This window comes from Leptidea sinapis, chromosome 22 (genome assembly GCF_905404315.1).
Source record: "Leptidea sinapis chromosome 22, ilLepSina1.1, whole genome shotgun sequence".
In the NCBI taxonomy this organism is placed as follows: Eukaryota; Metazoa; Arthropoda; class Insecta; order Lepidoptera; family Pieridae; genus Leptidea; species Leptidea sinapis.
The window spans coordinates 10,175,750-10,197,242 of record NC_066286.1 but is presented as its reverse complement, the minus strand read 5'-3'; the positions used below and the strand labels follow the sequence as shown (position 1 = coordinate 10,197,242).

General features: G+C 35.3%; 2 protein-coding genes across 2 annotated transcripts in view; both read left to right on the top strand.

The window, feature by feature from the left end:
- The window catches only part of LOC126970814 (electron transfer flavoprotein-ubiquinone oxidoreductase, mitochondrial), a 37,094-nt gene extending 33,537 nt beyond the window's left edge, over positions 1-3,557 (top strand). Inside the window, exon 15 of the mRNA XM_050816937.1 lies at positions 670-3,557. Coding sequence (XP_050672894.1) covers positions 670-758 — 89 coding nt within the window. The 3' untranslated portion in view covers positions 759-3,557. The remainder of the gene's footprint in view (positions 1-669) is intronic.
- A 2,059-nt stretch (positions 3,558-5,616) lies between these two features.
- Positions 5,617-19,667, top strand: LOC126970859 (uncharacterized). The gene is made up of 6 exons (XM_050817009.1): positions 5,617-5,720; positions 13,028-13,269; positions 15,844-16,084; positions 17,304-17,459; positions 18,563-18,628; positions 19,466-19,667. Exons 1-6 carry the CDS (start codon positions 5,688-5,690, stop codon positions 19,649-19,651), a joined length of 924 nt encoding a protein of 307 aa, XP_050672966.1. The 5' UTR covers positions 5,617-5,687; the 3' UTR covers positions 19,652-19,667.
- The last annotated feature ends 1,826 nt before the right edge of the window (positions 19,668-21,493 follow it).

Genomic DNA, 21,493 nt, shown 5'->3' with positions numbered 1-21,493 from the left:
TCAAATATCCAGATAGCATAAAAAAGATTCGGACGATTATCGTTTATTTCCTCCTAAGAATTGAAGAGTTCCGTTACTTTGTCATGGATTCCATAATTACAACCTAACCAAACTCTTACCAAACTATTTGAACAAACTATTGAAGTATATCCTTTACAATAAAAAAAGCATTATCGAAATCGGTTGACGCGATATTCAGTTATTCGTAAATTTGTCGCGCACATACTTACAGCAAATTTGATGGTTTTCTCATGGATGCCATTGTCAGATCTGGACCATACGGGAAGCAACAGCTTTCAATTAAAAAAAGAATTATCAAAATCGGTTCACCCAAGCAAAAAAAAAAAACATACCGACGAATTGAGAACCTCCTTTTTTTTGGCTTAAAAAGGAGGTAATTCTAAATTATATTTTTTCGATAAATTAATATTTATTTGCACACGTTAATCCAAATATTTTTTACTTAAATTAAACCACACCTTAGGCCGATCGTGTCTCTCTATCGCTTGTACCGTGCTCTTGCTTGCACGCTCGGCTCAGACGTAACGTGACACTTTTTCGTGCCTGCAGCCGGCGTCCGTTCATCGATTTATAAGACGTTATCAAGTAAAAACTTTTTTTATGTCTTGTAATATGTAAAGTTAAATAATCTCAATGTATTTTTCCCAGGCAAGACTTGTGATATCAAGGATCCGTCACAGAATATCAACTGGGTGGTACCGGAAGGTGGTGGCGGCCCAGCATACAACGGAATGTAATATAAAATAATTTGTATGTTTCCAAAACAAATGCTAACAACGCCTGCCAATTTTATAAAGAAAGAAAAAAACATTGTGCATAAGTATGTTGTAAATAATTAAATTCTTTTATTTTTTTATCTGTGACAGTAAACTACCTATATATTATATTAATTATGGTTGTTTTTGACAAGTTTCAATAGAAACGTTTTCTTATTCTCATATTACTATTAAAAAAAAATAATAGTAAGCTTAGAGATCAAAGACTTGTTCCTTCAAATGTAGTTGTATTATTTAGGAAACTATAACTAGGAAACTATAAACGTAGTGTTAAAACGACTTTTGTAAAATTATAATTACTTGTACAATACCGAAGTAGGTATATAGGTAATTTACATAGAATTATCGATATCGATATTGTCATAATAGGCTCTAGATTTCGCGGTGCGGACATTCACTATTTACGAATGACCTGTAGTCTAAACAGTACACGGTACAATGTACAACTTACTTCAGAGTTCAGTATGGCCAACCTAGCCAAACTCTAAGAAAAACCGATTTATCGATTGTATGAAACGTGCAGTCATTGATAGATTGACAGATGACGGATATAATCTTGTAAAAAAACGGAGATAGCCGAAATCTACTACGTTTTAAGCAACTGTTGGTTTTCAAACATGGTCGGATTATACTTCGTGGCCAATCGCCGTTCTGTAATTACTACTATTTCAAACTTATGTCAAATGATTGCACGTTTCATACTAAACTAAATTTAAATTTTTACCTAGGCAGTCCCTTATTACGTAGTATTTACATCCTATTTGATTGTGGCTTCGACATTCATGTAGTGTGGGCCTGTACAGAGCTGCTGTAATAATACGAGAATTTAAATCAAAGTCTGGACATGGGAAATAAATAATAATTTGGTATTTAAATAAAACACTTTTTAAAACGCATGTAACTTTGTTTTTACATTAGATTTTGCGTACAAGTTATATTTTTATTGAATTAGGCGTTAGTTTGCGAAATTCCATAATCATACAAATGATTTAAGTTTTCTTTAGTGTTAATTCCGCCAATATTTGTTTTTAAAACAATTCGACACGTGTTTCGCCTCTACACGAGGCATCCTCAGGACGTGTTGTCTCGCCAAAATCTGGCACGAGACTAAGTTCAGTCTCGTGCCAGATTTAGTGCTCGTGACATTATTTTGGTTAAACCCGATGTTTCTAGACCATTCCGGATCAAGTTTTCAGTGGGACTGAAAATGTAATGTGAGAACAGATACAATTACACGCGTTATTCATTAAAAAATGTTTTATTTAAATGTGTAATACTCGCGTTAATAAAAAAATACAATAAGGCTGGAATCAAATAAGTAACATTATTTGTTGTTCTAGTATATAAAATATAGAGAATAATATTATAATAACAATTTATAATATGCCATACAATCTTAAGACACTGTGGTGTTTTATTTTCAGCTATACCTAGATTTACCTATGTTAACGGACTAGTAAAAAAATAAGGACTCCGTGTTAACTTACATAACAATGAGGAACCAAAACAAGCCGGTAAACGTGTAAATAAATAGCCCCACGCATACACTTACACGAATACAAGCCGATAGGCGGCCATTATGAGAATTGTCATCGTCGCTGACAGATCAGTTTGCGTCTCAATAAAATTTTTTAATAATGCCGTTGTGCGTTGTAAAAAGTGTAAAAACGATACCTTACAAGTATTTGTGGCCATATATGATTGTTTAAGGGAGAAAATATTGTGTAACTAGTATCCCCGTAACCGCACACACACTAGCATAACGGTGCTTCACTTGCTAATATCACGGCGCGGAGTCCTTCTTTTTTTACTCGTCCGTTCCTATGTTATAAAGTTGGAATTAGGTAAATTATTATTGTAAGTAGAGCTAAAATAATATGTATCTAAGCGTAATTAATGTGTATAGTGAAATACTTGTGCGTAATAATTGTTAACGAACGGGAATAAATATTTATTTATAGTAAACTGTATACATTTTATCATTCTTTATAAGGCTCGTTAGGGAAAAATGGTGTCATTGAATTTTTGGCGATGTGTGCGCACAATGATGTGATTTTCCCGTGACGTTAGCTAATAAAACTCCTTCTAGTATAGTGTGAAGTGGTTTTATATTAAAGATATTTGGCGCCTATTTCTGCCGACCGAAAGACAGTAATGTTTACACATTACTGTGTTTCGGTCTGAAGGGTGCCGTAGCTAGTGAAATTACTGGGAAAATGAGACTTAACATCTTATGTCTCAAGGTGACGAGCGCAATTGTAGTGCCGCTCAGAATTTTTGGGTTTTTCAAGAATCCTGAGCGGCACTGCATTGTCCTGGGTGGGGTGTATCAATTACCATCAGCTAAGCGTCCTGATCGTCTCGTCCCTACTTTTCATAAAAAAAAAGGTATTTATTTACAAAATTTTACTGCAAGGGCAGCTGCAAACTATTTTGAATACTACAGCTGCGATTCATGTGTTCATTGATGGTATTAGATTGACCGGTTGTTCTGTAATCTTAAAATAAAGGCGTATATATAAAACTAAGGCGTGTATAAGTACACATACTTTTTTAAATAAATCAATAATACATCGATTTTATATTATACACTTTTCTATTTTCATATATGTATTTAAATTATCCTGGAGTTAAAATATTTTTTGATGTGTATATCAGAAATTTTATACATAAAACTTAATTGAATGATTAGATGCTATGAAATTAGATTAAGTGTTGTATATTTTTTAAATAAAATTACAAATTAAATTTATCCCTGGATTTTGTTGTTTTATTATTGACGACCTGTATAGCCGAGTGGTTAGCGATCCTACCTACTGAGCTAGAGGTCCCGGGTTCGAATCCTGGTAGTTGCAAGCATTTATATGATGAATATGGATGTTTGTTTCCGAGTCATGGATGTTTAAATGTATTTATGTATGTTTAAGTAAGTATATTATATTAAATATATCATTGTCTTGTAACCCATAACACAGGCTATATATGCTTAACTTGGGGCAAGATAATTTGTGTAAAAAGTGTGTCAATATTATTAATATTATATACTTATATTCCATGTTGCAATCAATAATTTCTCATCTCATTGTATTGAAATGATATTATGGATCTATACATTTGTGGTAAGCCTTAAAATTGAGGCGTCCTTATATTTTTTTATGTGATATAAATCGTATTGACTGTTTTTGTATTTGTTTCACACACCGCACATATTCTTTTGCAGCACTCTAGGATTTTCTCCGCAAAACGGACTGTTGAATATTTGAATATGGCAGGTCTCGAGATAATGAGTCACCCGCCATACAGTCCCGACCTGGCGCCCTGCTACTTTTATTTATTCCCAAGAACTAAAGATAAAATTCAAGGTATTCGCTTTACGAACTGAAGATGCGGTGAAAGCGTACGAAAATGCCATAGAAGAGACCCCTAAGGAAGAATGGGCCCACTGCTTTTCTCAGTGGTTCCATCGACTGCGACGATGTGTAGAGACGAACGGAGATAACTTCGAAAAGCAATAAAAGTAATGGCAACTTTCTACATTAAGCCGTTTTTCATTTTCTAAACATTTTCAGTGTTACCTGGGTAGTCTCGTTCTGTCAGACATCCTTTAGCAATCTCTTTTCATAGTTTGGTGGTATTATAAAAACTTACGATCTATTACAACGATGGGTATATAACAGGGGCGTACATTGGTTCTCTAAAAGGTAGGTACTGTAGATATAACTGTTCTTGTACTGGGTTTTGAGGTCTTAATATTGAAATTGTTTGTTTCGCACATAGTTTCCGGACCATTTGGCCAATCTAATACTTTATTTTAATGATTTTTATTTAAATGATAGGTACTATTGAATACAATACTGTTGTATTTAATTAATAGAAAATTGGTTAAAGATTACTATATTTATTTAGGTTCTTAACTAGGTAGGCTGGTATATATTATAGAAATTTGGCGCTAAACTTATTTTTTATTTTATTTTATAAGAATAAACTTATAAGCGAACGAAATCGTATTGTGTTTGAGCAGAGCGTGACAGAGCTTTCGCGCTACGTCCGATCAAAGTCCGATCCGTATCTGTGAAAACATGGTCCGGATGTCTACGGTATGTTATTTATGGTTTTAAAGTGGTAACCCGCACTTCTGGGATAATTACACAAATAAAATTTTATAAACCATGCGGGACGCGAACCCTCGACCTCTCGCGTTCCGTGAGAGTGCTCTTCCAACTGAGCCTACCGTTCGAGTGACGTATCCTTGATAAAATCTTGTATGCTTTGTTCAACTCTTAGGTTGTGGCTTCATCTACAAGATTTATCAACGATTCGTCACTCGAACGGTTGACACAGTGGAAGAGCTCTCGCACGGAACGCGAGAGAGAATTTAATGTATGTAGTTAAACCCATAAGTCTCAGGTTATCACATTAAAAAATAACATATTGTTAAGAAAATATACTCGCTCAATTGGTTTTTGAACAAATTGAATAATGTTATTTGGTGCTTTAGTGAATTGCTTTCGGAGGGTTATATATCGTCGTAGGCTGCTTGCTATCTGTTTTATTAGGTGGTGAGGTGAACCATGCGGTTACACAATGCCTGTGGTTTTTTAATCTATTTTAAATGTGCCCTTAATTAAAGGTCCGTGAAAGCTAACAACTATCACCAAAAACATACAAATAAAGCATAACAATAATTTTAATGATGGTTCTTATGGACAAAATGACGTGTTAATGTAGTTTTTGTAAATTCTAATGAAATAAAAAGGATTCTTTTAATTAAATTCTTCTCTGTGGTATAATTATTGTAACAACACTTTTGAAACTAAATTGTCAAAATGCCTTGTATAAATAACAAGATGAAAGAAATATAGTTTCTTACGTTAAATCAATATTTTCAAAATGATTGTGCCATTTTTTCTCACATTATCTTTGGTAAGTATTATTAAAATTGTTACTACTAATAGATATACTAAAACCTTCATTAGGTACCTGTGTAAAAGAAACTACAACTTCGATTTCTTTTCTTTACCCAACCGCTTTTCTCGTTATTCTGGGATATAACTCCCTGAACCAAGAATCCCTAGATCTAGGGCTTACAATCCCGCGGCCTGATTTCAATCTCGGTATTTGCAGGATTGCGAATTTTCAATCCCGCGGGATCTCGGTATTTGCGGAATCCCGCATATACAAAATATGCACACATAAGGCAAATAAAACAATGAATTAATCAACTCCACATTTATTTACGTACATATTTCTATTAAAATGAGATGAATCAATTTATACAGTTTTTTTTTTCACAAAAAAACAATAACAAATTCTGAATAACAACAGAACAAACCGTTTTCAAAAAATACACAAAACAAAATTAAAAAATCAACCAAAAAAAAACACATTTTAAACTGATATATTATCACTTAATTATTAAGATAGTCATCTTTTAATTCTAACTGAAAATGTTGCTGAAGGAAACAACATGTCGAAACTGTCGTCTGCCAAACTACTGCTACTTTTTTTCAGTACCGCAATTCCCGCAGATCCCGTGCCCGTAATCCCGCATCACGCGGGATTGGAAAAAGGCGCGGGATCCCGCAATACCGAGATCTCGGTTTGGAAGGAATTGGAAGCCCTACCTAGATGAGATAGTGACAGTATCACAGATTAAGGATTGGTCTCCGCTGCGCTGCAACTAGATACTGCACTACCTAAGAACAATACCTTTTTTATTACGGCAACTATTAGATGCTTGTGTGCATGGCATCTTGAAACTCAATGGCATCTTTCAAATTTTGTAACATACGCTTCGTGTTATTTACATTGAAATTAATAAAATACAAAATACTTACTGATGATATGTGATCCCAGTCTCTTTCTTATTTCTTATTAACAGAACATGTGGCACGTCAACGTCACACATTGTTCGAGACCGGCTCAAAGTTGCCGCACTTTTCGAGTATGCCTGCGGTATCTACTTGGAGCGCAGTGGAGATCAATCCTTAATCTAAGATCTAAGTATTATTATACTTTTTCGGTTATATGTACCTGACAACCGTAACCGAAATTATAAAATTTTTCTTGATCCTCTGCCTCGCACTGAGCGAATTAAGTCGCCAATTCCGGGCATCCTTTCCATGTTAAATGCACTACTTGTTATTAATCCTAAATGGGTGTTTAATTACGTATTTATTTGGCTTTCTATGAGAATAATTCAATTTATACTATATACTTTAGATATTTACCTAAGTTTGTCTTTAATTAGTGTAACTGATCTGCGACCGTATAAATATATCCACTTATTGTATAAAAAGGTATTATTATTTTCTATCTATAGCGAGGAATATTGCGCTGTCTAAAATATTTAAACATTTTAGTCAGCGCGATTTTCGATCAAATATGTTCTACGTTCAGTCTTAAGAACGGCAAAAGAAATAGGTACCTATAGCTCTAAGATGTTTCCAGAAAAGGAATGTTATTTTAGTTCATGCTGGGATGATAGAAGATAAAGGTTCAGGATTAGTGCGTTGAAAAGAAAACGTTTTTTACCCTCATGAGATTGACTGTATATTTATTAGGACTTTATGGTACAACAAGTAAGGGTTTAGTATTTCACACGAGCGCATGGCGATGAAAAAAGAGCTGGGTTCCCAGAACATTTCTTAGCCTAATTTATACTCATGGATGAAAGTTGCTTCAGCATGATAATCCAGGAAGAAAATTATACTCTATGTCTTGGAAGAGACCTTAATCTCCAACCCCTTAGAAATTTAAGGCGAGCCGTTCGACCATTACTGAATCTCGACCAAAGAGTTCCTCTTAGTGGATCTTTATTTGGAGAGCAAATAAAACGAAACAGGGTAACGAAATATGTGAGAAATTGAGAAGCAAATTAGAATAAATAATTTTATTCCATCAAGATGATGTCACGGCTTACAATGCTGTGGCCACAGTTTGCGAAGCTGGTTTCGAAATACTTGAGCATCCTCCATATTAACCTAGCCTCCAGTGTTTTAATCTATTCCCAAGGTTGAGGGACTGTTTATAGGATTGATTCAAAGATGATGATGCCAGAGTCTTTGCAGTACAGGATTTTTTAGTTGTGCAGGATTAAGAGTTCTTTTAGGAAAGGAGTTTTTAGTTGAATGAATACCTTAAAATAATAAAAATACGTGTTCTTTACAACATATCAAGTAAAACACGTCTTCTACCGCATCTATCACGGGGAGTGTTCCGTGGAGCTGTTTCACTAGATCCTGCCGCCGAAATCCACCTTCGCACGACACGCTACAAATTAGAATATCACTCCCACCCTCTGGGTGTGTCGTGCTTCCAGGACGGTACGACATAGATGCTTTCAAAAAAGCTCCGATACAAAGGTCTTAGAAAGCTAAGAGGCTGGTAACGCTCCGGTGGTTCCACTGTTATTGCAACAGGAGAATGGGGTGTTGTGTTAACATCATGTATCTAGGCCACATACGCTCGTTTGACCTCCTCTTACATAAAAAAACTGGGCTAAGATAGATATTTTCATTCAGGAGTTCAGGTGCCGACCTTCAGGCTTCATCATCGGATCAGACCGAGTGTATTGTTTTTATAAGATCATATTTTCTAATCTTGGTTTAATGTCAAGGCTTTTGGTCTGTTGGACGATATAAGATGACCTTAAAAAAATTTCAATGTCCATAGAAAGCCACGTAGAGAATATAACTAACGAAACAAATAATTATGACAGACACACAGGCCATTTCATGGATAATTCATAAGAGCTTTAAAAATTGAAAAAGTTTGTCAAAGATTCAGTTGGCGAGTCCAAGAAGCTTAACTTTTGTTTTATATAAAATTTTTAAACGAGGATTTGCTAAAGATAAAGAATATTGGAATGACGATACCGCTGTTTTTATATAATACGCACTACCTAAGAACAATAGCTTTTTTATTACAGCAACTACTTATTAGATGCTTGTATAACAAAACACTTTTACGAACCACTTGAATAGAATATATATATACAATTACTTTACTATAATCACAACTATTTACAAGTAACATTAAATGATTTAATATAATTGGGCAGTCCGGTGACCCGCAGCCAGCACGTCCGATACTTTCGACTGCCCCAACAAGAAGTGCCCAATAGCCGAGAGCAATAGCCAATACGTAACGGTTACCCTACTACCAACCTTAATAATACGAAACTACCAAGATCATAATAAAGTGAAATCACTAAGATTTTGCATGTGATTATATAATATTACAATTACTAAAAATATACTAAACATATATACTAAAACAATATAATATTAACAGATTACGAATGATAATATTAATATTATCATAACTGAATGTTGGTACTAATTCGAATGTCGAATAACCATTACACTTGTGTGCGTGGCATCTTGGCACTCAATGACATCTTCATATATTTTGTAACATAAAATTATTATATATTTGTAAAATGAAATAGTGAATGAAATGTTAAAGGAAAGTAAGAAACAGCTTGCATTTTCGATTCAGTGTTTGTAGAGGATAAGATTTTTGGGTTTAAGGAGTTATCGCATCCGCGACGGCTGAAATGATGAATTAAATGCGATATATTACCCAGTCAAATATTTATCTCTTGACCTGACGTCGATGACGTCACATCGTCACTGTTACGGTGTGCAAAACAATCATGACTAAATAATATCCTAATATTGTTAATATTATTAATTAATCTAGGTTAACGCCGTGATATTAGCAAGTGAAGCACCGTTATGCTAGTGTGTGTGCGGTTACGGGGGATACTAGTTACACAATTTTTTCTCATTTAAATAATCATATATGTCCACAAATACTTTCTTTACTCATATAGTATAGCTTTTACACTTTTTCACAACGCACGGCGGCATTTTTAAAATATTTTATTGCGACGCAAACTGATCTGTCACAGACGATGACAATTCTCATAATGGCCGCCTATCGGCCTGTAGTAGTGTAAGTGTATACGTGGGGCTATGTATTTACACGTTAATCGGCTTCTTTTGGTGCTACACTGTTATGTAAGATGACACGGAGTCCTTATTTTTTACTAGTCTGTGACTACAAAGAGTATTTATTTTTCTGACAGAACTATTATAGCGACACAGAAGAACATAAACTACAGAACTATTAACAACATAACTCAAAACGTAACAATAAAACTTGTCGGTGTCACCCAAGTTAGGTTTGCAACTATATACATAGCTATAGGTGAGAAGTGCTTGTGTCGCACGCGCAACGTGACAAGGCGAGAGGCGAGGGTGAGGCTGCGGCGGGAAGACACCGATACCAAAAATAATAATAATTGTTACTAGAATTAGATTAATTAGTTAATTAATCTAATCTAATCTAGTTAGATTGTATAAAAATACGCATTTTTTTTAAACTTTTAAGTACTTATATCTATTGTTTTGGAATAGTATTTTTTCAAGTTGGTTGTTTTTTTGTTAAATTTGTCTCACATAATTATTTTATTGTTCTTGTTGAAAATGCTTTTAACAGCTGTCAGATTGTAATATTGACTAAAGTTGGCAGCTTGGCCTAGCCGCGTGATGATATAACACCTTTTATCCTCATACATACATACAAATAAACAAGCCTCTTTCCCGTAGGGGTAGGCAGAGATCACTTCTTTCCGCTTGCTATAATCCTTACCGCGAAACAAGTATGTTTCGCTTCGTCCACTTTTATTATTCCCTTCATACATGCTCTTCGGTTTAGGGTACTCTTGGCCTCATACCAGGTAAAATAGGCTATATATAATAAACACATTCTTGAATTTGTGATTGTATAAATTCAGTGAAAATCTCTTCTTGTTAAGTTGAAGTACAGTATAGTTCAAGTCAAGTAAGCCAAATTTTTAATTAAGTTTAGTTGGGTGAATTATTGAACGCTTTAAAAACAGTATCCCAAGATACATACAATATGCCTACAAATGTTGCAAAATTTGAGGAATTGTACCAAAACGATGGTACAATTCCTCAAATTTTGCAGTGTGCAGTGTGGTAGTTGAACATTTTAAAGGACTTCTAAAATAATGCATATTTTATGAAATAAATATTTCAAGCTTATATAATTTATTCGTCTATATAGAGCCTCTTGCTGTTAGACAACCGATGAAAACAGGCCAGGTTTATTACTTTAGTGTGCGTAAGCAACGTCTTAGACTCGCGATTTGTATGTCACTTTGTGTTTGAGAAAAATAGAGTTGGACTGTCAGCATCAATTTTTTTTAGATGTTTTCACAGCTGTCAAACTTTGTAAGTTATTTAGTGCAAGTACAAGGTTACAATAGCATTCAAATGAGTATAACAATATTCATTAAGAATTTATTGAAGTAGGCGTTACTTTGCGCTCTCTGAACGGCTGGATCACTTGGCGTTGCGTAGAGACGTCGCTTCATTGTGTGTCTTCTACCGCATTTATCACGGGGTGTGTTCCGAAGAGCTGTTTAACCTTAATAGGCTTTAGATTTAATTTATTTTTTACGAAACATTTAAATTTTAATATCATTTGGGAGTTTCTTATAAAATATAACACAATCCACTTTAAAAGATTTAGCAATTTTACGGAGCCTAGTGGATAGAATTGCGATCTATCTACGACTTAACTCGTTTAAATCCGGTTTGTACCGGTAAACGTCGAGAACAAATCGAGTTTGAAAGCGCCGTTCCTCCATTTTGTATCATTTATTAGCTCGAAATCTATTTACTTAAAGTACTTGTAATATGATCTTATTTGTTGAAGCCTCAACGAATATTCCTAAAATCAAAACACATTTCAAGGTTTAATATCAATCAGAGAGGGCTTTTCGTAAATTTATCATCAAAGGAGGGATAAATGGGATAAGAATTTTCTTTCAGAATTTAGCTCGTAATTTATTTGGGTATTTGTAATGTTTGTGAGCATGTTGTGTTATAGTAATTATATTAAACTTTCTGTGGTACAAAAACTGTTAATAATTAGATTTATACCCTGCAAGAGACTACGTTCATCAAACAAAATTTGATTTTACTTTCATGCGATATAAACTTGAATGTTTAAAAAAATACTTTTTACAAGGTCTTCTAGACACCGCGATCCGCAAAGTAGGCGAAGATTTCGTAGAAATTATTTACCGTAATAATTAACGCAGCATTTGTAAATCTATAAATATACGGTTTTTAAAATTATTAAGAAAATACTCTATTTAATTTTTATTTTTTATTCTTGGATTCATACTTGCAGCAATCTTATCTTGTATACCTATCAATATATAAATATATTTGCCAAAAATAGCACATCTCTGTGCTCACATTATTATAAAATTTAGCTTAACAACCGACTCGAAGGACCAAAAAAGGACTTCAAGTAAACACTGATTTAATCAATAGGTAAAAACTCTAAAATGTAATGTTTTATTCGAAGTAGTCAATTCAAAAGTCGATACCTCCTATTATCGAAAGACAGAAAAATAGTATAAGTAATATAAAATATTCAGAAATATAATAATAAAATTAATGACTGTCACTTGGGTGTCATAGTATGTGTGTGTATATAAATTACGTGACACGTTGTTTGTCCGCGATGGAGTAAACTCATGAACGGATTTTAATGGGGTTTACTTCATGGAGTGCAGTTTGGTCCAATTTGAGAGATAGTATTTCGATTTGGGACCCATAATTATTTTTATTTTCAATATTTGTTTTGTATGGACATATTTTCTATGAGAGAATTAAGTGACGCAAGGTTTGAGAGTTCCGCTGTGAAACAATTTCATTATAACAACAGGGAGCATTTTAAAAAAAATAATTATTGATGTTTTGAAATATTCTTGGCATATTCCTATAAAACAGTATTTTTTTATTAACTACAGAACAACGTCTGTCGGGTCAGCTAGTTCGAATATAAATACTATATTTGTTCATATCTTTAAACACTTTCATGAATTTATTTTCTGGCAAGAAGATGCTGTTCAAAAGCGTACACCAATCGGGAGAAATTTTAAATCTAACAATATTATTAATAGCACGGTTTGGAACCTGTGCAAATTTACGAACATACATGATATTTTCAAAATAGTGCAAATTTCTTACGTCTCACGGATTCTCGCGAATTAAAGCAAATAAAGCGAATAGCCTATTTTTGAATATTATTTTATCTTGTGTTTCTACCTATAATGCGAAATTACTCTTATAAACGAGATTGAATTCGTTTAATCTATTAATAGAACAATATTTGAAAAGTGTTCAGCTCAAGATTACTACTACAACTCGTACAACGGGTCCCGTCCTACCCTCTCCGGGATTGCCTCGTACAGGTCCTCGTTGACATTGGACTGGAATGATGCCGAGGATCGGAGGCAGCGGGAGCTGGTGGCAGCCTTCGAGACAGAGATCGTCCCAAGCAGGATCATCAGCTCTGACTGCATAGATTATGAGCGACCTTCACCAGGAAAAATTGGACGACTTATCTTGGAGTTACTCAAGTAATTCAGTATTTATACTAATGATGCAGCACATATCCCTTGTCATTGTGGACAGTCTCTTTATTAGTATTTCCCTGTGAACTTTAATCTCCTATTTCATCCTGTAGGTCGAAGTTTCAAAAATGTGCCAACAAATGTTTACAAATTATCTCTTATCAAGTGCCTAAATACAATGTTTCATGTTTTTATCTTTGATAATGACGAATTTTCATACAAACTGCCATCCCCTATTTCAACCCCTCGATTTATTTTTTTGCAATTAAATATAGCATATTTTCTTTTTTTAAGGTCTAGATTATACTTAATTTTATCAAAATCGGTTTGGTGGTTTAGGCGTGAAAGCGTAACAAACAAACTTACATTCACATTTATGATATTATAGTAGGGATTATGAAGTTGAATGGTGTTTTTGTTTATGTTTTTAAACTTTTATCATCGAGGAACTTTAACATTGTAATTAGTATCACGGCGGGACTGCGGAGGCGACGAGAGACGATTAGTGAGTCAAGTGTTTCTCGCCGCCTCCGCAGCCCCGCCGTGACCACGATTCATGCAATTAGATCGAAATATCGTCATCAAATCAATAAAATATATACAAATACAAATCATTTATTTCGCACTTTTCATACACAAATTAACATTTTATGCTGACCCCCACACTAGGCGTTGCCTGTCTCGTGGGGGAAATAGTAGAATTAACAGAAAATAAAGATATACAAGCGGCTAGTGACAACAAGCTGATTACTAAAATTTTACCAATCATATAAAGAAATAAAGTAACAGTAATAACTATACAAGTATTAATTGTGTGTATATGTGTTGTGTGTATGAAAGTGTGTGTATTGTGTATATGTATTGTGTGTATTTTTTAGGATTGTACCTTAAGAAGATTTTCAGTTTCCATATAGGATAGTTGTATTAAATATTTTGATAGAAGCTCTTTAGCCTTGAAGATGGAGTGTTCTTTAAATTTACATAGCTGGACCAGTTTATTATAAATCTGGGGGTACAAAAAGGTTGGAAAGCGACATGCAAATGCAGTTTTGACATTAGTAACAGGCAATTTGTAAACTCGGTTTTTAAGCAATGTGTTGTATTCTTTTGATTTGATTTCTTTTTTTTTCTTTTTCTAATAGGTTTCCTCAAAGCGACTTGTAACACAGCTCTTTGCGCTCTTTCCAATTTTATGAGGTTGGTGGAATTTGTACCTCCCCAGGCTAGAATGCAGTAATTTATGATTGATTGTCCGAGGGCTAAATAGATGCTTTTTAATAATGAAAGCTCAGCGGACTCTCGAAGCAATTTAATGGTGTATACCAATTTTCGTAAACGAGTTGAGACAGCAGCAATGTGATCTCTGAAACTTAATGTTTCGTCTACGACTATTCCAAGATATCTCATTGCGTTAACTCTTTTAATGTGGTCACAAGTGCACTTTTGAGCTGGACGTCTTGTACAGTTTGTACTGTGAATTTTAAGATTTTGCTGTTGGCTTGGTGATGAAGCAGAAGTCTTATAAAAGCATTGAAATCTAGTTTTAGAAGAATTTAAAGTGATTTGATATCGTGAGTTTTATATTGTATGAGTTTTATATTTGTATGAGTTTTATATCGTGAGTGCCCTTGTTTTGGTTTGTTTTGTTTGAACGCAGTACTTACTGAACCTATTTTTGATAAAATAATTCTTTTTTTATGTGATAGCCAGCTGCATCTCTATAGCGTCTCAGCTTGCCGTAAATATTGATTTTATTAACCAGTGGCTCCTTTGCTCAGGGTGGGCTCCGGATGGATTATGGGTACAATATGGCGCCTTTTTCTGCTGTGTAGTAGTAATGTGTTACCATTAATGTGTTTCGGTATGACGGGCCCTTAGCTAGTGAAATTACTGGACATCTTATGTCTCAAGGTGACGAGCGCAATTGTAGTGCCGCTCAGAATTACGATAATGATATACATAACAAATTAGTTTATAAGGTACTGCATCCAGTATATTGGTCAAAGTTAAAAGCGTTTTAAATCTATACTAATATTATAAAGCTGCAGTGTTTGTTTGTTTGTTTGATTGTTTGTTTGTTTGAACGCGCTAATCTCTGGTACTACTGGTCCGATTGGAATGATTCTTTCAGTGTTGGGTAGTCCATTTATCGAGGAAGGCTATAGGCTATGTTTTTTTTTTCAAAATTAGGGATCCGTAATAAAATTGCTATTTTGTAACACAAGGTGTAAAATCGAAAACCTATTTTTGCGTGCGCTGCAAAAACTATTGACAATAGAACAAAATGATGTACAGGCAATATTTTATTACTTATAAAACTATCGCGTGAATTATACTTTATATGGCAAAACAACGTTTGCCGGGTCAGCTAGTCGCATAATAATTCATAAAAAGTGATAAAGAATAAACTATATTCATTATAATAATTATATAAATTACTTATCGTTTATTGGATCCATAAACCTTAGAGCTTGAATTCATTGTTTGTGTAAGGATGCTTCGTGAACATGATGGTCGTGATTACTGTCATAATTAGTAATTGCATCCAACAAATATAAAGAAAATTGGTTTTTTCCATAGAAATCTTGAAGGAGATGATGGAAATCTTATCCCAGATTTAATACAAGTATTGGTGCGTTCTAAATTGCTGGTGGAAACTGCGGGGTTGGAATCCGAGCCGGACTTGGAGTCTTTGGTGAAGACACACGGCATGATGGTGGGGGAGCCTCACACCACGTTTCCCAGGCTCTTGGCAGCTGTGTGGATGCTCGTAACCGATCCAGTTACGACAAAGAAGTTTGGATGGTGTCCTATTAAGAAGGTAGGGATATCTATGTAGTTCAGGTAGGCCATGGACGTAAAGCCCCAGTTTTGTAATCTCACCACGTACTGGTAGCGATGTAGCTTTCATCATCATCAGCCGGAACACGTCCACTGCTGGACAAATTCTTCTTCCGAAGCTGCAGCTTAAACTGTTGTTAAAAAAACAGTATTCATCTCTTTAGCCATATAAAGGTTTAGGTGGATAGTAAATTAAATTCAACACATATAAGACACCACTTGTACAGACTTTTGACATGATATGTCATTAGTGTCAAGTTTAAGACAGAAGACTCTCCCCGTCACCGCAGCTTGTCATGATAATGATCCACGTGATTGAGTCGAATATTGGCTGCATGTAGATTATTAGGACTAAGGTAAGGCTCAGTGGTAAGTGACCTGTCTGCTGAACTATGGGTACGAAACCCGGAAGGTCCAAACGTTAATGATATGAAAATATGTTTAAGTATGTTAATTACTTAAACGCTGAAGTAACTCAACAGGTTTAAACAATTCCAAAGAACCGCTAAAGGCATTCAACAGTAGAAACGCGAATGAAGCGCTGTATTGAACAGGAAAAACCTATGCATACTTACCAGAATGTTAACTGGGCACTGTTACCTAAACAGGCAATTAGTTGTGGTCGGAATAAAAAACGAAAAAACTTGGCAGATTTTGCCTTGAGGCCTATGAAACGCCTCTTCATCTCCTCTGCGATTGCGGCCCACTAATGCATAAGCGAAACACCATCTTTGGCGACTACACTCTGTTCCCAGATGCGGTTTGTAATACTTGATTCAGGAAGATATTGCGTTTCGTAAATGTCGTTGATGTCGAGCTATATGTATGAGTAGCGAAGACAATAGTTCAATTCTGGACGAGGTGAAATTGGGACTGATTAATTTATGTCGCACGGTTCGACAGCTCTGCTCTGACATTGATTAATTACAAGAACAAGGAACAACGATATTATGATGTAATGATTGAACTCCTTCTTTCGCAATTAACAAAAAAAAAAATGTTGCGTTGTATGCAATTGTTCAGGTGAAGCAAAGCAACCGGTCACCGGGTTATCTTTGACTGGCAATTTGGGGCTAGATAATTAGTTCAAAGTATAGCAATTAATATTATTATTATTATAAACGTTCACAATCTATTAAATAATTAGATATTCAATTGTCGTATTATAATAATGCTCAATTATTTGATTAATATAACAGATAAACAAATTCCTTTCAACCTCGACACCTACGGAAGTTGCTAAGCACATGCGCAACCTGGAAATGGTGACATCAAGAGCCCGGTTTATAATGGAGGAGTTCATTCAGAGCGTCACACCCATCGATATGTACCGGACTAGCACGCGGAGAACAAAGGTATCTAATCTATATATACCTCAACAGGGAGGCTCCTTTGCACCAGATGCCGGCTAGATTATGGGTATCACAACGGCGCCTATTTCTGCCAATAATCAGTAATGTGTAAGCATTAATGTCTCAAGGTGACGAGCGCAGTTGTAGTGCCGCTCAGAATTTTTGGGCTTTTCAATAATCCTGAGCGGCACTGCATTGTAATGGACAGAGCGTGTCAATTACCATCAGCCGAACGTCCTGCTGGTCTCGTCCCTTATTTTCATAAATAAAACCTAGTCTTGCCATAAATACTGACACAAAGAAATAATATAAAATTTTCTATTGCAAATAACATTTATCACTTTTACAGTGTGTTAGTTTAATACATAAATATAAAAGAATTTAAAATATAAAAAGCTTATTCGAAGTGGTTTCCATTGGCTGCAATACAGTCCTATAAACGTTGAGGCCAGTTAGCAATAAGCACACACTCTTTCCATGGGAAAAATCTTCACTGCCAATCGTACAGATTGTTTTAGGGACTCCAAATTATCGTGGCGTTTAGAGGAAGCCATACTCTCTAAAATAGACCATAAATCATAATCCAGCGGATTAAGATTGGGACTACATCACGGCCAGTCTTCAGCTCTGATGAAGTCTGAAACGTTCGTTCAACCAAGACTGCGTCCAGCGTCGAGTCTTGCTGGAATGACTAGTCTTGGTTATTGAACATGGTGTTGATAAGGGGCTTCACTACCTTCTCAAGAATGGTATTTTGATACTCTTGTGCCGATGTTTTGATACCTTTTTCACAAAAGTATGGCTCAGTCACTCCTTCATAGCTAATACCCCACCAAACCACCACAGAATTTGGATAGTGCCCACGTTGCACTCTGTCGACTAATTGGGAAGTTCCATGCCTACTCTGTGTAATGCAATCACAGCGATTCGGTTCTCTTTATTACCTCACTCTATTTGCATATCGCAATTTTTTTACAATTTATTGGCGCCAAAATTATAAAACTCAATTGACCATCATCATGAGATTCATAAAAATGTAGACCTAAATATTGTGCATACATCATTTGAGAATAATTTGTAAGCTATTGTTATGATTTCCATTATAGAGTTCCTCGGTACTGACGAATGCGCCGAATCGTGCTTACAAGGAATCGAGGCGAGCGTACACTTCGGTAAATATACAAATAATTAATATATTTTGACCTGTCCGTCAATAATGCGAGACCAATTTTGATTTGTCAAGTGTGTAAGCTAGTGCTTTCCTATTCACAATATTAAGGAGCTAATGCCAAGCGTGGCTGACTTAGTAAGACTTGTCAATCAAAATCGGTTACAGTTAGTAGTTGTCTAACTACTAACTGTAACCGTGTGGTCACAAAAATTGTAACATATTAACATAGTTATAGTTGCCTCAATAAAGAAATTTATTATTATATTCGGTTTCCTTTTCTATCTTGCTCTTACTCTGATAGAGATGATGTTGTCTCTAGCCCGCTTTGTTTGTTTATATATTAATACCCATTTAAGCCGGAAGACGTCTACTGCTGGACAAAGGCCTCCCCCAAAGATCGCTAAGACGATCGGTCCTGCGCTGCCCCCATCAAACTTACTCCGGCGATTTTGACCAGATCGTCGGTCCATCTTGTGGGGGGCCTACCAACACTACGTCTTCCGGTACGTGGTCGCATTTCGAGGACTTTACTGCGCAAACAGCCATCTGTCTGTCGAGCTATGTACCCTGCCCACTGCCACTTCAGTTTCGCTACCATCTGGGCTGTGTCGGTAACTATGGTTCTCCTACGGATATCCTCATGATTCGATCTCGCAGGGACACTCCGAGCATAGCCCTCTCCATTGATCTCTGAGCGACAATGAGCTTCCTCATAAGGCCCATAGTTAGCGACCGATTCTGCGTTCCGTATGTCATACGTAAGTATACTTTAAGTCTATTGGGAATCACTTAAAAATTAAAAATGAGTCATTGCAGTGATATAATTTCTTATTTCCAGGATGAACCCGAATTTGCTAATAACAAGTGGCAGAAATCCCGAGCACCGCATTTGCCGCTATCACGCGAACGAAATACGAAGTCTAGCAACGACGCTAGGAAACTAATGTATGTTAGCAGAAGTGTATGTCCGTCGATCTGTTTGTTGATTCAGTTCATTCTTGTCATCGTGTTCGTTTTGTTATAAACTGTTTTAATTTTGTTTTGAACCGCTTTTTACTTTAAAAAGGGTGATTGCATCATCTTTTTTTATGTCCCACTTACAATTCAAAATAAGATTTAAATGACTTATTCAACTCAAAAACTAACACCCATTCCAAAATTTATGCATCAGACCTGAGAAGATCAGGCACAAGAAACTCACCGTACTTTCTCTTTTCTTCTTTTTTTTTTAATAAAATTTCATCACAATATAATTTCACAAAATAAATTTAATATTAGAAACTGCTGTTCCAATACCAATCTGTGGTATTAATAAAGTCATTGATTTTATAGTAATCTTTACCCACTCTACCTATGCCCAGAGCTCAGTGGTCTGCAGTGCCTTTAGTAAATATTGTAAAAATTTTAAAGCAACATGTATTCGTCATAATAAAATCTCCTTACAACTTCGTTGTTATACCAGACCACTACTACACTACCACAAAGACAAGTCAAGTAGGTGCCACGCTGGCAAACTCACAATTCATGACACATATATAGAGAAGGCTAAAGGGCAAAGTTTCGGATGATTGTAAGTAAATAGTGTTGCCTTGTAATTACTGCCTGCAATATGAATGGTCTAAAGCCTAATCCACATAATCTAAGGAAGGACGCCGAAAGGAAACTATGGAACGAGAGTCCTTCACTGTCGGAAAAAGTGACAGATAGATAATTATTATGAATAAATATTTCTTTAAATTTTATGCAAACATTTTTTTCTTTTGTGAGAAATCTATACCCTTCATAAGGACCCCAAGCAGATTTTTATACGGGCCAAGGCACGCTACGCCACTGAGTAAGACGTTCACTTGATGGTGAATGATACGCCCTGCCCATTACAATGCAGTGCCTCAGGATTCTTGAAAAAGCCAAACTTCTCAGCGGCATCGCAAGTGACCTCGCCACTTCGAGACAAGATGTTAAGTCTCACTTGCCCAGTAATTTCTCCGTCTACGGGTACGGCTGCCAACTTTTTTTTTAAACCGAAAACTACTATAATTTTGGGATTCAGTACTCAAAAAAATATAGTAGACAGGAAATATTTTTTTTTAAATCGTCTCTATTAATATTTTTACAGCTTTGAGCGTTTATTGATAGGTGTTTATTTTTATGGAACCCTTTGCTACTTTCATTAATATATTATTTTAAATTACAGATCATTAACGTAGATTATTTTTACGCCACTATGCGTAAGCGGTGTACGTCCCTGTTGAGTAGGGTCCGGGCTAGCCCCAATGGTATTCTGAGGGCATTTTCTCACAGGTTCGATTGTCAGTACCTGAACCACTGCTGTTTGATACATGTACTGACAAGTCGGTCCTGTCCTAGATTAGGAAAGGTTTAGATTTTAAGATATCTTGTACTAACACTAGGTTTTAAGGTATTTTGTTACTTACACAATAAGATCCTTTTTTGGTCGAAATAAAAAATGTATTATTATTATTAACTCTGCTTTTATCAGACCGATACTGGCTTTACTGCGCTCATACTTTCACTTTTTTCATCACAAAACAGCATACAGATGCTGATAAAATTAAGTCTTTTCGCCTACTATATTATATTTGGAAAATAATAGAAGGTAGACCTTAAATAGTAGGATACTATATTATATAGTAGAATTGACTACCATATCTACGGCGCCCTACAAACCTAAACTCAATAACTCTTGCAATGTGCACATTACAAATTGAAATTTAGTTTAGTATTAAACGTGCAGTCATTTGATATAATTAACTTTGAAGTAGTAGTAATTACAGTGTGGCGATTGGCGACGAAGTATAATCCGGCTAAGTTTGAAAGCGAACAGTTGCTTAAAACGGAGTGGATT

What these genes read in the sequence shown, in the direction of transcription:
- LOC126970859 (XM_050817009.1), top strand. Translation starts at nt 5,688, where the DNA reads ATGATTGTGCCATTTTTTCTCACATTATCTTTG. An exon ending in TTTTTCTCACATTATCTTTG is followed by an intron (nt 5,721 to 13,027) that starts GTAAGTATTATT and finishes ATATTTGAAAAG; the next exon opens with TGTTCAGCTCAAGATTACTA. An exon ending in CTAGCACGCGGAGAACAAAG is followed by an intron (nt 17,460 to 18,562) that starts GTATCTAATCTA and finishes TTTCCATTATAG; the next exon opens with AGTTCCTCGGTACTGACGAA.